The sequence below is a fragment of the Telopea speciosissima genome, chromosome 5, assembly GCF_018873765.1.
Source record: "Telopea speciosissima isolate NSW1024214 ecotype Mountain lineage chromosome 5, Tspe_v1, whole genome shotgun sequence".
In the NCBI taxonomy this organism is placed as follows: Eukaryota; Viridiplantae; Streptophyta; class Magnoliopsida; order Proteales; family Proteaceae; genus Telopea; species Telopea speciosissima.
Window position 1 is genome coordinate 1011866 of NC_057920.1, and position 12981 is coordinate 1024846.

At 39.0% G+C, this 12981-nt stretch overlaps 1 protein-coding gene and 1 long non-coding RNA gene across 2 annotated transcripts in view; one reads left to right on the plus strand and one right to left on the minus strand.

Moving 5' to 3' along the window:
* Positions 1-12981, plus strand: part of LOC122661966 (D-2-hydroxyglutarate dehydrogenase, mitochondrial) — a 43723-nt gene that overhangs the window by 14528 nt on the left and 16214 nt on the right. The window contains exons 7-8 of the mRNA XM_043857493.1: positions 10029-10124; positions 10215-10324. Of these exons, the coding sequence (XP_043713428.1) occupies positions 10029-10124; positions 10215-10324 (206 nt within the window). The remainder of the gene's footprint in view (positions 1-10028; positions 10125-10214; positions 10325-12981) is intronic.
* The window catches only part of LOC122661967, a 27935-nt gene continuing 14954 nt past the window's right edge, over positions 1-12981 (minus strand). Inside the window, exons 2-3 of the long non-coding RNA XR_006332947.1 lie at positions 7795-7803; positions 1-11 (exon numbers count right to left, since the gene is read on the minus strand). This is a non-coding gene — a long non-coding RNA (uncharacterized LOC122661967). The remainder of the gene's footprint in view (positions 12-7794; positions 7804-12981) is intronic.

Below are 12981 nucleotides of genomic sequence, written 5' to 3' on the forward strand. Positions count from 1 at the left end.
ATCACATGCTTCTCAAGACTTAATTTGTGAACCCATCTAGCTTGGTCACCCTTATTGTCAATTACTAGTTCAATATCTTCACAAGCTATTAGCATACTTGACCAGAATGTGTCTCCCTACAATAAAATCTCTTCAGTGCAGTCTTATCACTTCCTTGGCCATCCTCTTGAAGTTTTGTACTTAGCACCTTAGTCATGATTTTATACATCCTTGAGTTTAGGCTGATCAATGTTACCCTTTTCCATCTTTGCTGGCTTTCTATATGGGAAATATGTAAACTATGTTTGATCTCTAGTCCATCTGCCCTCTTGTAAAACTGTTGAAAGAACTTTATCAAATTGTCCTTCGCCACCTGCAAATAAGCAAGAAAACAAGGACAAACTAAAGACATCAGGACCTGTTGGGTTCTCTCTAATGAGAACCTTAATGATTGATAACTCCTCTATCTTCATCAAATCTCCCCATATTATTCTACCCTCTTCTGCAAGCCTTCGAACTCCTTATACTTTCCTAGGGAAGCCCTCTAAACCAATTCAAAATAAACAACAACTTATAATTCTGGTACTGCCCTATCAATTTTCACCTCCTGAACATGTAGAATTCCATCCACTTAGGTCTGCATAAATGGTTCATTTTCTTCCTTCTGATGTAGATCATAAGTCCATATGTACCCTCAGGAACAAGCCCCAAAAACCAGCCCAGCAAGGTTGTGGATTCAACTGCTGTGAGAGGCAGCCTGGTCTGATGATGTGGCAAGTTTTTGTTGGTTCGATGGAGCATCACCTAAGGCATCCCCAGCTCAGAGAGAAGCATGAAGAACAAGTCAAAACAGACTTCAAAAAAAAAAAAAAGTTAGTGTTCACATGAATAGTACCCTAACTAGTGTTCACTTGAAAACAGTGTTGTGGGTCCACAAGCCTTGTATGGAGAAGGAAATCCAAGAAAATATTTGAGATTCTGAGGGCCCCATTGAAGATAGCAAGACAAGGCAGATTTTGTTGCTGATTTATTTAGTTACTATTTACTTAAGTTTCTATTTTTGTCTACTTTCTAATTTTATTTCAGTTTACCTAGTTAAGTCTTACTTAGTCAAGTCTTAGATTACTTGGTGTGCAAGCCTCAATATTCTCTTGTAAGAGGCTTATAGTAGTTTTCTTTTACGTTACTTTCTAATTTTCAACTTTCTATTTTGTGAAGCTTAGGCCAAGCTATAAAAAGGCCCCATCAGTTGTACTTGAATCAGAATTGAATAATAGAATTTGTGGCCAAGCTTACCATCGGTAATGGGAGAACATTCCCTGTTCAACAACTGGGATAACTGCGGGTGAGAGACCCAGGGCTGAGATAGCCCATCCCACTAACCCCTTCTTCTATCTTCTCTTCTCCTCCCTTCCCTGTTCGATATACACTGCTGTGCTGTTTCTGTGACTGCAATAAACTATTGTGAAGATACCCTTTGAAGACCAAATTCAATTCCCAATCATCTTCAAGGTTTGCTGGTGTTGCACACCATTAATAGATCCTTATCGTGTTGATCCTGGCTGCAATCGATCTCTCACTGGTTCCTTCATTGGTAAATTGATGGAATAACATCAATTTTTGTCCAGTTCTTGGATCTTTGTTGCCTATGATTTCCTGATACAACTTTACTTGGCATTATCCTATTTCATGTTTTTTTTTTACATTACAACTGTACTCTTTTTTATTTCTATCTGTTGCTCATTTATCACAGCACCTGGGTTATTTCCAGTGTTACTTCAAGGAATGCTCAGGTATGAGGTTGAAATAAGGAATTGTAAGGAGCTGTGCTTCAAAAAAAACAAAACATGATTCAGCTAATTTGTTTTTTTTTAACCCAGCTGCCAACTGAATGACACTTCCTCACTTACTTTGGCTTGGGGTCTCAACTCAACTCAGCCTTATCCCAACTAAATGGGGCTGGCTACATAGACTCTTTTTCTCCAGTAAACTCTATTCAAAGTCATACTTGTTACTAGCCCTTCTCTATGCATGTTTTTCCTTACTATTTCTTATAGAGTTATTTTAGGCCTATCCCCGGCTCTTTTAGCTCCTTCAATCTGAATCAAATCACCCCTCCGTACTGAATCATTCAAAAGCCTCCGTTGTACATGTCCATGCCACCTTAAACGACTTTGTTGGAATATGGGCTTTCCGTGTGACATGGGTCGACCCATGGGGGTGTTTTTTCTATTTAGTTGTTTATTCCTATTCCTAGTTATATTCCTAGCTCTACTATGTTGCCTAGTCAGCTAGTTAGAGTTAGAGTTCTAATTGTAATTGGTTTCTTATGGATTTACTATTATAAATAAATCGTGGAGGGCTCATTGCTCTACACAAGCCATTATTATCATTATTTCTTCATGGTATCAGAACTGAAAACGATACCTGAGAGATAATTCTCACATCCCAATATCGATCTCCCTACTTGAGATTGAATTCTGCTCCCACTCATCTTCCCCTTCCTAAAACCCTAAACCCAATGAAACCCTAAAGCCTTCTCTTTTCTCTTCTTCTTCTTTTATGGAGGCGGTACTTTGAGGTGATCTCATAATGATCTAGTACCTGCCCATAATCTTACCTCCTTTCGTGTATTCCTTTTTTTATGATCTCCAACAATCGTGAGATTCATGTCTGAAGATTGAAGCTCTGCAGTTTATTTGAAGACCTGCAACTTTATTTGAAGACCTGCAATTTTTTATTCGAAGACCAGCAGATTTTTTGAAGCCCTGCAATTTTTTGAAGACCTGCAGATTATTCAAAAACCTGCAGGTATTTTTTTCCTGTTGCAGACCTGCGGCCACAACAGATCTGGTTTTTTTGTTTCTGCAGTTCTCGGTTTCCAGAATTCCTGCAGATTTTTTGTTCTTCTCAGTTTTTCTTCACTATACTTAAGCAGAACCAGTATTCCATCACGAGCCAAGATCTCCTTTTTGCAGAAATCGATTCCTCGATTTCTGCACTTTTTTGGAATCGATATCTGCAATTTTCTTGGCTGTTTTTGGATTTTTTTTTGTGATCAATATGCCTGATTCAGAAGTCTCTATAGTGGCCACTGGCCAAACTACTGCACAAGGGAATCATCATGATTATCCCTCTTTTCTAGTCAGCCCAGTGAAGCTCGATGGCACCAATTATTTACTCTGGTCCACATCAGTTTTTCTTTCCATTGATGCAAGGGGTTATAAGGGATATATCTATGGTACCACTGTCAAGCCAAGTGAGGCTGGTTCATTACAAGACAAGTGGAGTTCAAGTAACTCTCTTGTTATGTCTTTTCTTCTCAGTGCAATGACTCCTTCCATTGCCCGTGGCTATACACTACTTGATTCAGCTGCAAAAATTTGGAAAGCTTCTAAGGGTACCTATTCCCAGGTAGGGAATGATGCACAAGTTTATGATATTCAACGGAAAATTCATACAACCAAATAGGGTGAACTGACCTTATCCGAATATTACTGTGAACTCCGTAGTCTGTGGCAGGAGCTTGACTATTATGATAACTTTCAGCTTGATTGTCCTTCTGATATTACCAAATTTCAGCTTAGGGAGGACAAATTCAGAGTATACACTTTTTTGACTGGCCTTAATGTGGAATATGATCAGCTTCGGTCTCAAGTTCTGAGTCGTTCACCTTTTCCCACTTTGGAGCAAGCCTACTCTTTGATACAATTGGAAGATACTCGTCGTTCCACCATGTTACCAACTACACAGCCAGAGATATCTGCTTTAATTTCTTCTGGGGGTGGCTCTTCGAATACTGGTACCCGTTCCTCATCTGAGAAGGAACCTCTTAAGTGTACCCATTGTGGAAAAGAACGACATACTGTGGATTATTGCTGGAAGTTGCATGGTCGGCCGTCTGATTCATCTGATGGTCATGGTGGTGGTCGTGGTCGAGGCTGTGGTCGTGGTGGCACACAGGCTCACCTTTCTGAAGCTATTGAAACAGCCCCTACTACTACCCTTTCTGCAGAGGAACTTGCTGTTTTTCGTTGCATGAAGACAAACTTTGGATCTCTTGCATCTTCATCTGCATCTGCCTCTACCTCGACTGTGGTTCCCTCTTCTGAATCCATCCTTGTTTTCTCCAAACCAGGTATTTCTTTTGCTGGTCAGTGTGCTTCGGCATTATCTCATCCTTGGATAATTGATTCAGGAGCTACTGACCACATGACTGGTACATCTAATTTGTTTTTTCGTTATTCTCCTTGTTCAGGCAAAGATAAAATTAAAATAGCCGATGGTTCTCTTTCCTCTGTATCCGGGAAGGGGGCCATCCATTGCTCTCCTTCTTTATCTTTGTCCTCTGTTTTGCATGTCCCTATGTTAACTTCTAATTTGCTTTCTATCAGAAGTTTGACCTCTGATCTAAATTGTAAAGCTATTTTTTATCCTTCACATTGTGTCTTTTAGGACTTGGGGACAGGGAAAACGATTGGAACTGGTAAAATGCGTGGTGGCCTTTATTTGCTTGACGATGATCTTATCTCTAATACTGCTGCTGCTAAGTCTAGACAAGCTCTTACTGCTACTTCCGCTGACCATCATTTATCTGAACTGCATCGTTGGTATCGTTGATTGGGCCATCCACCTTTAGGAACATTAGCTAAGATTTTTTCCTATTTTATTTCAACATTGTAATCCTCACTCTTTATTATGTGAGGCTTGTGTTTTTGCAAAACAAACTCGTTCTGTTTATTCTAGTTCCAATAAAAGATGTTCTAAACCATTTTCTATGATTCATTCTGATGTTTGGGGTCCCTCACGTACATCTTCTATTTCTGGTTTTAAGTGGTTTGTCACCTTTATTGATTGTCTCACACGCACCACCTGGGTTTATTTAATACGACACAAAAGTGAAGTGTTCTCTTGTTTTAAAGTTTTTTATAGCTTGGTTCAAACTCAGTTTCAAGCCACCATTCAAACTCTCCGGAGTGATAATGGTCGTGAATATTTAGATGGAGCATTTTAGTTATTTCTTGTTACTCCAGGTATTATTCATTAAACCAGTTGCGTTGACACTCCACCCCAAAATGGAGTGTCTGAACGCAAAAATAGACATCTCCTTGATGTGGCTCGCTCTATTATGTTTGAGATGCATGTCCCTTCTCATTTTTGGGGTGAGGCTGTTTTAATAGCTACTTACCTTATCAACAGAATGCCCTCTCGGGTCCTTGACTACAGGTCCCCTCTTGATCTTTTAAAGGGGTCTTCTTCATATATTATTCCGCCCAAGATTTTCGGGTGTGTTTGTTTTGTTAGGAATCACTATGCCCATGGTAAGCTTGATCCTCGTGGTCTCCGCTGCATTTTCATTGGTTATTCTCCCACTAAAAAAGGGTATAAGTGTTATCACCCTACCTCTTGTTGTGTTTTTGTTTCCATGGATGTCGTTTTTCATGAGGCGGTGGCTTTCTTTCCCTCCTCGGCACCTCTTCAGGGGGAGTCTACACCTACTCTAGAAGATGTGCCGGTTACTATTCCACCTCCTCTAGATGAACCCATTGATGGTTTCCATGTATCTTTAGATGATGATGTCCAGGGGGAGCAGCAGGTACAGCCAGAGAAAGACTTTAATCAGCAGTATTATAGAAAGAAAAAAGGGCAAAGACAGCCTACCACTGCAGTATTACCACACCAAGAGTTCTCCTCTGAACCAGGACCGAATGACACTTCCTCTGATAAGATTTCTGATCCTTTAGATCCTTCTCCTATTATTTCTGATCCATCACTTGACCTACCCATTGCTCTGAGGAAAGGAAAAAAGTCTTGTACGCAACATCCAATTTCACAGGTTGTTTCGTATGAGTTTTTATCCCCCTCATTTCGTGCTTTTGTTTCCTCTTTATCCTCTGTTTCTATACCACAGACTTGGCAGGAGGCATTTGCAGATACTAGGTGAAAAGAGGCCATGGTCGAAGAAATGCAAGCTCTTAAGAAGAGTGGTACATGGGATCTTGTCACACTTCCACCACAGAAGAAGACTGTTGGCTGCAAGTGGGTATTTGTAATTAAACAGAAAACTGATGGAACTGTTGACCGTTTTAAAGCAAGGCTGGTTGCTTGCGGATTTACTCAGACATATGGGATAGATTATTTGGAAACTTTTGCACCTGTTGCTAAAATGAATACTATCAGGGTAATTCTCTCTTGTGCTGTGAACTTAGGATGGAGTCTACAGCAACGTGATCTTAAAAATGCCTTCCTCCATGGTGAATTAGAGGAATAAGTATATATGGATGTTCCTCCTGGGTTTTCATCTGCTGCAACTCACGGCAAGGTTTGTAAACTTAAGCGTGCTTTGTATGGCCTGAAACATTCACCACGTGCATGGTTTGGTTGCTTTCAGACGGCAATGTTGACATTTGGTTAAAACCAAAGCAACCCAGACCACACCTGACACCTTATTCATCAAGAAATCAGACAGCATTATAACTCTCCTCATAGTATATGTTGATGATATAGTTGTAACTGGAAATAACCCTACTGAAATTTCCAAGTTGAAGACATATTTGGCCAAGGAATTTGAGAACAAGGATCTAGGCATACTTCGCTACTTTCTAGGGATTGAAGTGGCTCATTCTTCTCAAAGGCTATTCTTATCTCAACGTAAGTATACTCTACATCTTCTGTCTGAAACTAGGATGTTAGGCTGTTCTCCTGTTGATACGCCTATTGAGGCAAATGCTCGTTTCTGAGACACTGATGGTGAACCAGTAGACAAAGGGAGATATTAGAGGTTAGTCGGGCGACTCATTTATTTATCTCACACTCGGCCTGACATTGCCTATGCTGTGAGTCTTATCAGTCAATTTATGCATGATCCTCGGTCTAATCATATGGAAGCAGTACTCTGGATTTTACGATACTTGAAGTTAGCACCTGGTAAAGGTGTGTTATTATCCCGTCATGATCATCTACAGATTGAGGCTTACACTGATTCAGACTGGGCTGGTTCCCCTGATCGAAAATCCACCACAGGTTACTGTACATTTGTGGGTGGAAATTGTGTTATATAGCGCAACAAGAAGCAAACGGTGGTGGCCCGTTCAAGTGCAGAGGCTGAATTTAGAGCTATGGCTCTTGGTATTTGTGAACTATTGTGGCTCAAAACCTTGTTACAAGATTTGAGCATTCCTATTACTCTACCTTTGCGACTCTACTGCGACAGCAAATCAGCAATAAGTATTGCCCATAATCCAGTGCAGCATGATAGGACGAAACATATTGAAATTGACCGTCATTTTATCAAGGAGAATTTGGATAATGGGACTATTTGCGTTCCTTATGTGCAATCTGGAGCATAGTTGTCACGGCGTCACAGCGATCCAAGTCGGTGGAGGGGTGTCACGTCGATATATCGACATGTCGCCCGCCATGGCGAGCATGTCGACCATGTTTTATTTTTTATTTTCTCTATTTTTAATGTTTTAATAGATGTATACTCAAGCCATGTTTTATTTTTTCTCTATTATTTCTCAAGTTTTAAGAAGAAAATTCAGAAATCGAAGAGGGAAAGAAGAAATCGAAAGAAATCGAAGAGAGAAAGAAGAAATCGAAGAGGGAAAGAAGACAGGAAGAAGAAATCGAAGAAGAAATCGAAGAGGGAAAGAAGAAATCGAAAGAAATCGAAGAGGGAAGAAGAAATCGAAGACAGGAAGAAGAAATCGAAGAGGGAAAGAGAGACAGGAAGAAGAAATCAAAGCGGGACGCCATGGCGTAGGTCGCCATGCAACCTTCTCCAGCACTAGGACGCCATGGCGACGCCATGACAACAATGATCTGGAGACCAGTTGGCTGATGTGTTCACAAAAGGATTAAGTGGAAAAGTTTTTCAACCTCTAGTGTGCAAGTTGGGCATGACAGATATTTATGCACCAACTTGAGGGGGAGTGTTGGAATATGGGCTTTCCGTATGACATGGGTCGACCCATGGGGTTGTTTTTTCTATTTAGTTGTTTATTCCTATTCCTAGTTATATTCCTAGCTCTACTATGTTGCCTGGTCAGCTAGTTAGAGTTAGAGTTCTAATTGTAATTGGTTTCTTATGGATTTACTATTGTAAATAAATCGTGGAGGGCTCATTGCTCTACACAAGCCATTATTATCATTATTTCTTCAGACTTTCATGCAACTTATCATGTATTGGAGGCTTGGAGCTACTCCGAAATTAACTCTAATTTGTTCATTTCTTATTTTATCTTTTCTAGTTTTATCACTCATCCAACCCAACATCCTCATTTCAGCTACACAAAGTTTGTGTATATGTTGTATTTTCATTGCCCAACATTCAGCTTCATACATCATTTTTGGTTGTATTACTGTCTTATAAAATTTTCGTGATTTTTAAAAATATACGTCGATCACACAACACTCCGGATGCACCCCTCCACTTCATCCACCCTATTCTAATTCTTTGTGCAACATCATCTTCTATTTGTTCTTCTTTATTTATTGAAACAGTACCATAACCTTGGATAACTAGAAGAGGAGAGATGGGGAGAAGAGAAGAAGAGAATGGAGAGAATCAAAGTGGGAGAGAAGGCTTGGCGATAGAGAGATAAGATCCCTATCGCAGACAGCTGCTTTATCATTTAGGCTGACTCTTAGTAGCAGCCTACTAAGAGTCAAAGGCTTAATTACGACTACAATGTAAAGAAGAAATAAAAGTCCTACCTAACCTAACAAGTCTAATTACAATAGGAAAGATAAGAAACATTATCTAAACTACTTAGGCATAACCTTAGACCTAATCCCACAGTACAGAGGTCCATGGGTGTCGAGACACACACTCTAACATTTATGATTGAACCTAGGTACTTAAAATTTTCACTTTGTGGTATTTCCCTATCATCAATTTTCACCACCTCCCTTTCAGTCCTTTTGTTACTAAAATTATACATCATAAACTCTGTTTTTGTTCTCCTTATCTTAAAACCTTTTGATAACAAGGTTGGTTTCCATAAATCCAACTTTTCATTTATCCTTGCTTTTGTTTCATCCACCAAAACAATATCATCAGAAAAAAATATACACCAAGGGATCTGATCTTAAATGTTTCTAGTTAGCTTGTATATGACTAGCACAAACAAATATGGGCTTAAAGCTGATCCTTGATGTAATCTAAATCTAATTGCGATTGGGAATTCACTACCTTACCGCCTCGGTTCTTACATTAGTTGCTACATTATATATTTTTTATTATGTCCACATAGTTACTCAAAACACTTTTCTTATCTAGTACTTGCCAAATAACTCTCTAAGTCAATATAAAAAATCATTGGCTTATCAAATTATCTATCGAGACGTGAAAAAGATTAAACAGAAGACAGAAACAAATCCACTATTTGTTTTACGACAAGCAATACATGGAGTAACTCGCGATATGCAGTAAAAGCAAGACGTGTAGGCGGATCGACTTATCAAGTTCCCATTGAAATAAGATATACACAAGGAAAAACACTTGCCATTCGTTGGTTATTATGGGCATCCACCATATGGAGATCCTTTTTACATTCTCTAAATTTTTCCATTAGCCTCCTAAGAAAATAAATAGCTTCCGTGGTTGATCTTTATGGCATAAAACCAAATTGGTTATCCGAAATTTATTAGTTTACTTGGGCTTGGGGGCTAATCGTGGAAAATCAAAGTTATGCATATCATCGCTTACTTACACATTTAATTATGTAACGGCTGACATAAAGGAATGGTAAATGCACTTTAAAGAGTTTTACTTGTAATTTTAGTATTTGCATCTACAGGGACTGTAATAATTGTTTATTGGACCGTCAGTTAAGGCTTTTATTTCTTTACCTTTTGTCTTATGCATTATGCTATGTGTTCTATGTTCTCTGTACATTTCATACCTTGTCAAAACAGAAAAAACACTAGAAGGTTGCATTTTTTAAGGCCTAAACAACCATGCATATGAAAATTATTATTCCTAATGCTTAATTTATTGACTAAATGGACTCATTTCCATCATGCTCATCTTTTTACTGCTTCAGGTCTTGAAGCTGTCCTAGCAAATGGTACAGTGCTTGACATGCTTGGGACTTTACGAAAAGATAATACAGGATATGATTTGAAACAGTTATTTATAGGTATACTAAAGATGATCAGTTGCTACTTCAGTGTCAACAACAGTTATCTTAGTGGAGATTAAGTACATGTGACCTCACCTCATTGTGTAGGAAGTGAAGGATCCTTGGGAATTGTAACTAAGGTTTCAATTCTTACCCCTCCCAAGCTGTCTTCAGTAAATCTGGCTTTTCTTGCTTGTAAAGATTATTTTTCTTGTCAGGTATGCTCTTTTCTCAAACTTTATTTTTTCACACATTTGTTGGCTGATCTTTCCGACTTCATGGTGTTAATCTAGTTTTTCTTGCTTCTAAAGATTATTTTGTCGATTATAGAAAATTGTCTACTCAATTATTCTGTCAAAATGATCTCAGCTGAGGAGGGAAACAAAGTTCATGCAACTTTCTTGGTTTAGAATTTAGATTATAAAATTTAAAGAAAAATGTTTCTTAAAGATATAAAGCAAATTGTTTTGGGGCATAGAAGCTAAAAAGCTTACATCTGCTGTACATAATAATCTTGCATGTTGCATCATGCTGATTAACTTCTAAAGTTCTTGCAAGTTTGTTACAATTGTGAATGCATTTAGATGCTTGACTTGCAGCAACAATAGAAGAGGAGAACAGGGATTCTGTTGAAGAATTTATGTTACTTTCACAAGGGTATGGTCCTTGTCGGCTGATTGAAGGATCCTAATTGACATTATCCATGATAAATGATCCTTATCCTACGTGAAGCAACCTAGATGCATCTCCTCTCCACTTCTATTGGTAAATTATGATGAGTTGTGCATAGTCCAAAAAACATAATGTTTTTTTGTATGTTGTACTGTCACCTAGGTTTTGAATGCAGGGGATCAATTTCTTAGAGAGCCTCTTTGGAAATTATAGGTTTGTAATGAAATTTACATGAAAATCCTCATTGAGTTGCTACCAAGAACAGGTCTATGCACCGGAAAAGATAATTTAGATCTTACTTAAAAAACTATTCTTCAATCTAAAGAGGAATAAATTAGGTGACATCATCCAAGGACGATCTATGCAACCGGTCTCCATAGGCAGGCTCTTGTTGCTGACATCATCCACCTGAATGACTGCTCCCCCCCCCCCCCCCAACCTCTTCCATGCCCCTAGCCCTTATTTGGAATGATCTTCAGTCAATCCGCAGAAGACTGCTGCCTTCTAGGGGAGATTGTGTCTCATGGACTGCAAACAACTCTCACATTTTCTCTTCTAAGGGAGCTTGGAATCTTATCCGGCACAAAGGTTCGACTGCTATCTGGAGGAAGTTGCTTTGGTTCAAGCATCACATCCCTTGGCACTGCTTCACTGCTTGGAGAGTCTTCTCTGATTGTCTTCCTACGCAAGCTTTTCTTCGTAGGCGCCATATCCAGGTTTCCAATACCTGCTGTCTTTGTTGGAGCAATCTTGAAGACACGGATCATCTTTTCTTTGATTGTCCTACCTCCAAGGCCATCTAGAAAGGCATCCTGTCCAAGTGCTGGCCTTCCCCTAGAAGGATCCTCAACTTCTCTAGAGAATGGATTTGGGTTGATATGACTTTTGGTGGATCCTCTATCTGTGACACTGTGGGAAAGATGGCCTTCTGTGCTGCCCTTAACCATGTTTGGATGGAGCGGAATATTAAGAAATGGACCTCCAATTCTCGTTCCTATCAACAGATTTGGGATTCCCTTTCCTTTGTAATCTCTTCCAAATTATTGTCTGCCCCCCCCCCCCCTCCTTTTGTTCGGACACCCCAAGGAACAGACTTATTGTTGTCTCCTGAGGTCTTTCAAATGTCTCTGTTTCAGCTTCAGCTCCTTCTAGCTGGAGTGTTCTTAGCTGTGGGCTTTTGTTTTTCCCCCTATGGGGCCCCTCTTTCCTTAGTTTATGAATTTTTTTATTCACCAAAAAATGAAGCTGCATAATTAAACCAAAACAGACATTTCCATTATGGATGTTACCATGTTAGTCTTACACTCTTTCCTATAATTTTTTTTTGGGTTTATTAAAAAGAGAAAGAGAACGATCCAAGCTTACTGATACTACAACAACAGCAACAGAGTGCACAACCCAATAGCGAGTTTGACCTATAATCATGGTTCGAGAACTCGGTTTCGGTGTTGGTTTCGCCCAGCCAGAAAACTGAGTTAGATCGAGATCTTGGCAAGTTGGTGCATCTTTTTTTTTTAACTTGGTAGTTGGTTTCGGTGGGTTTTTGACCAAGTTTGGTCATGAAACTTGCCATACAGCCTATTTTGGGCCATTTAAACACAATGACACTATCAGATTGTCCAAATCAAAGTCCAAATAGGAGTTTGACTAGTTTGGAGATAGCGAGTATAGTTTGGTAGCCTATGATGTACTATTAGGCCCTATTCTACATATAATTTAGTAATATAAAGCAATCAAAGCATACGATTAATATAAAACAAATTAAATTAGCATTAGAATTGTAAAAGTGTAAAATACATCAATCTTAACATATACATCTATCATCCCAAGCCATATTGCTGAATCAAGTATTCCTCTGAATGTGCCATATAGGATTCCCATGTCATAGTGCTGCTGAAGAATCGCACATAGTCTTCCACACAATTCATATAAGTGTTGTCATCAACTAACTGAAGGGGCCCTATCCTAGGGTATGGAAGAGGCGGTTGCGATGAGATCGATCCACTACTACTGCCAGTGACTGTTGAACTACCATCGGCATGTATGGCTGGGTTGGGATTGTGAATATGTCGTCCACAAAATCAGATATTTTGACATATAGTACATATGTTGCAAATAATTTTCCATCAAAATCAGATATTTTTCCTTAATATTTGATATTTTTTGAATTTTTTTATAATATTTTATAATTTCTGAAAAATAA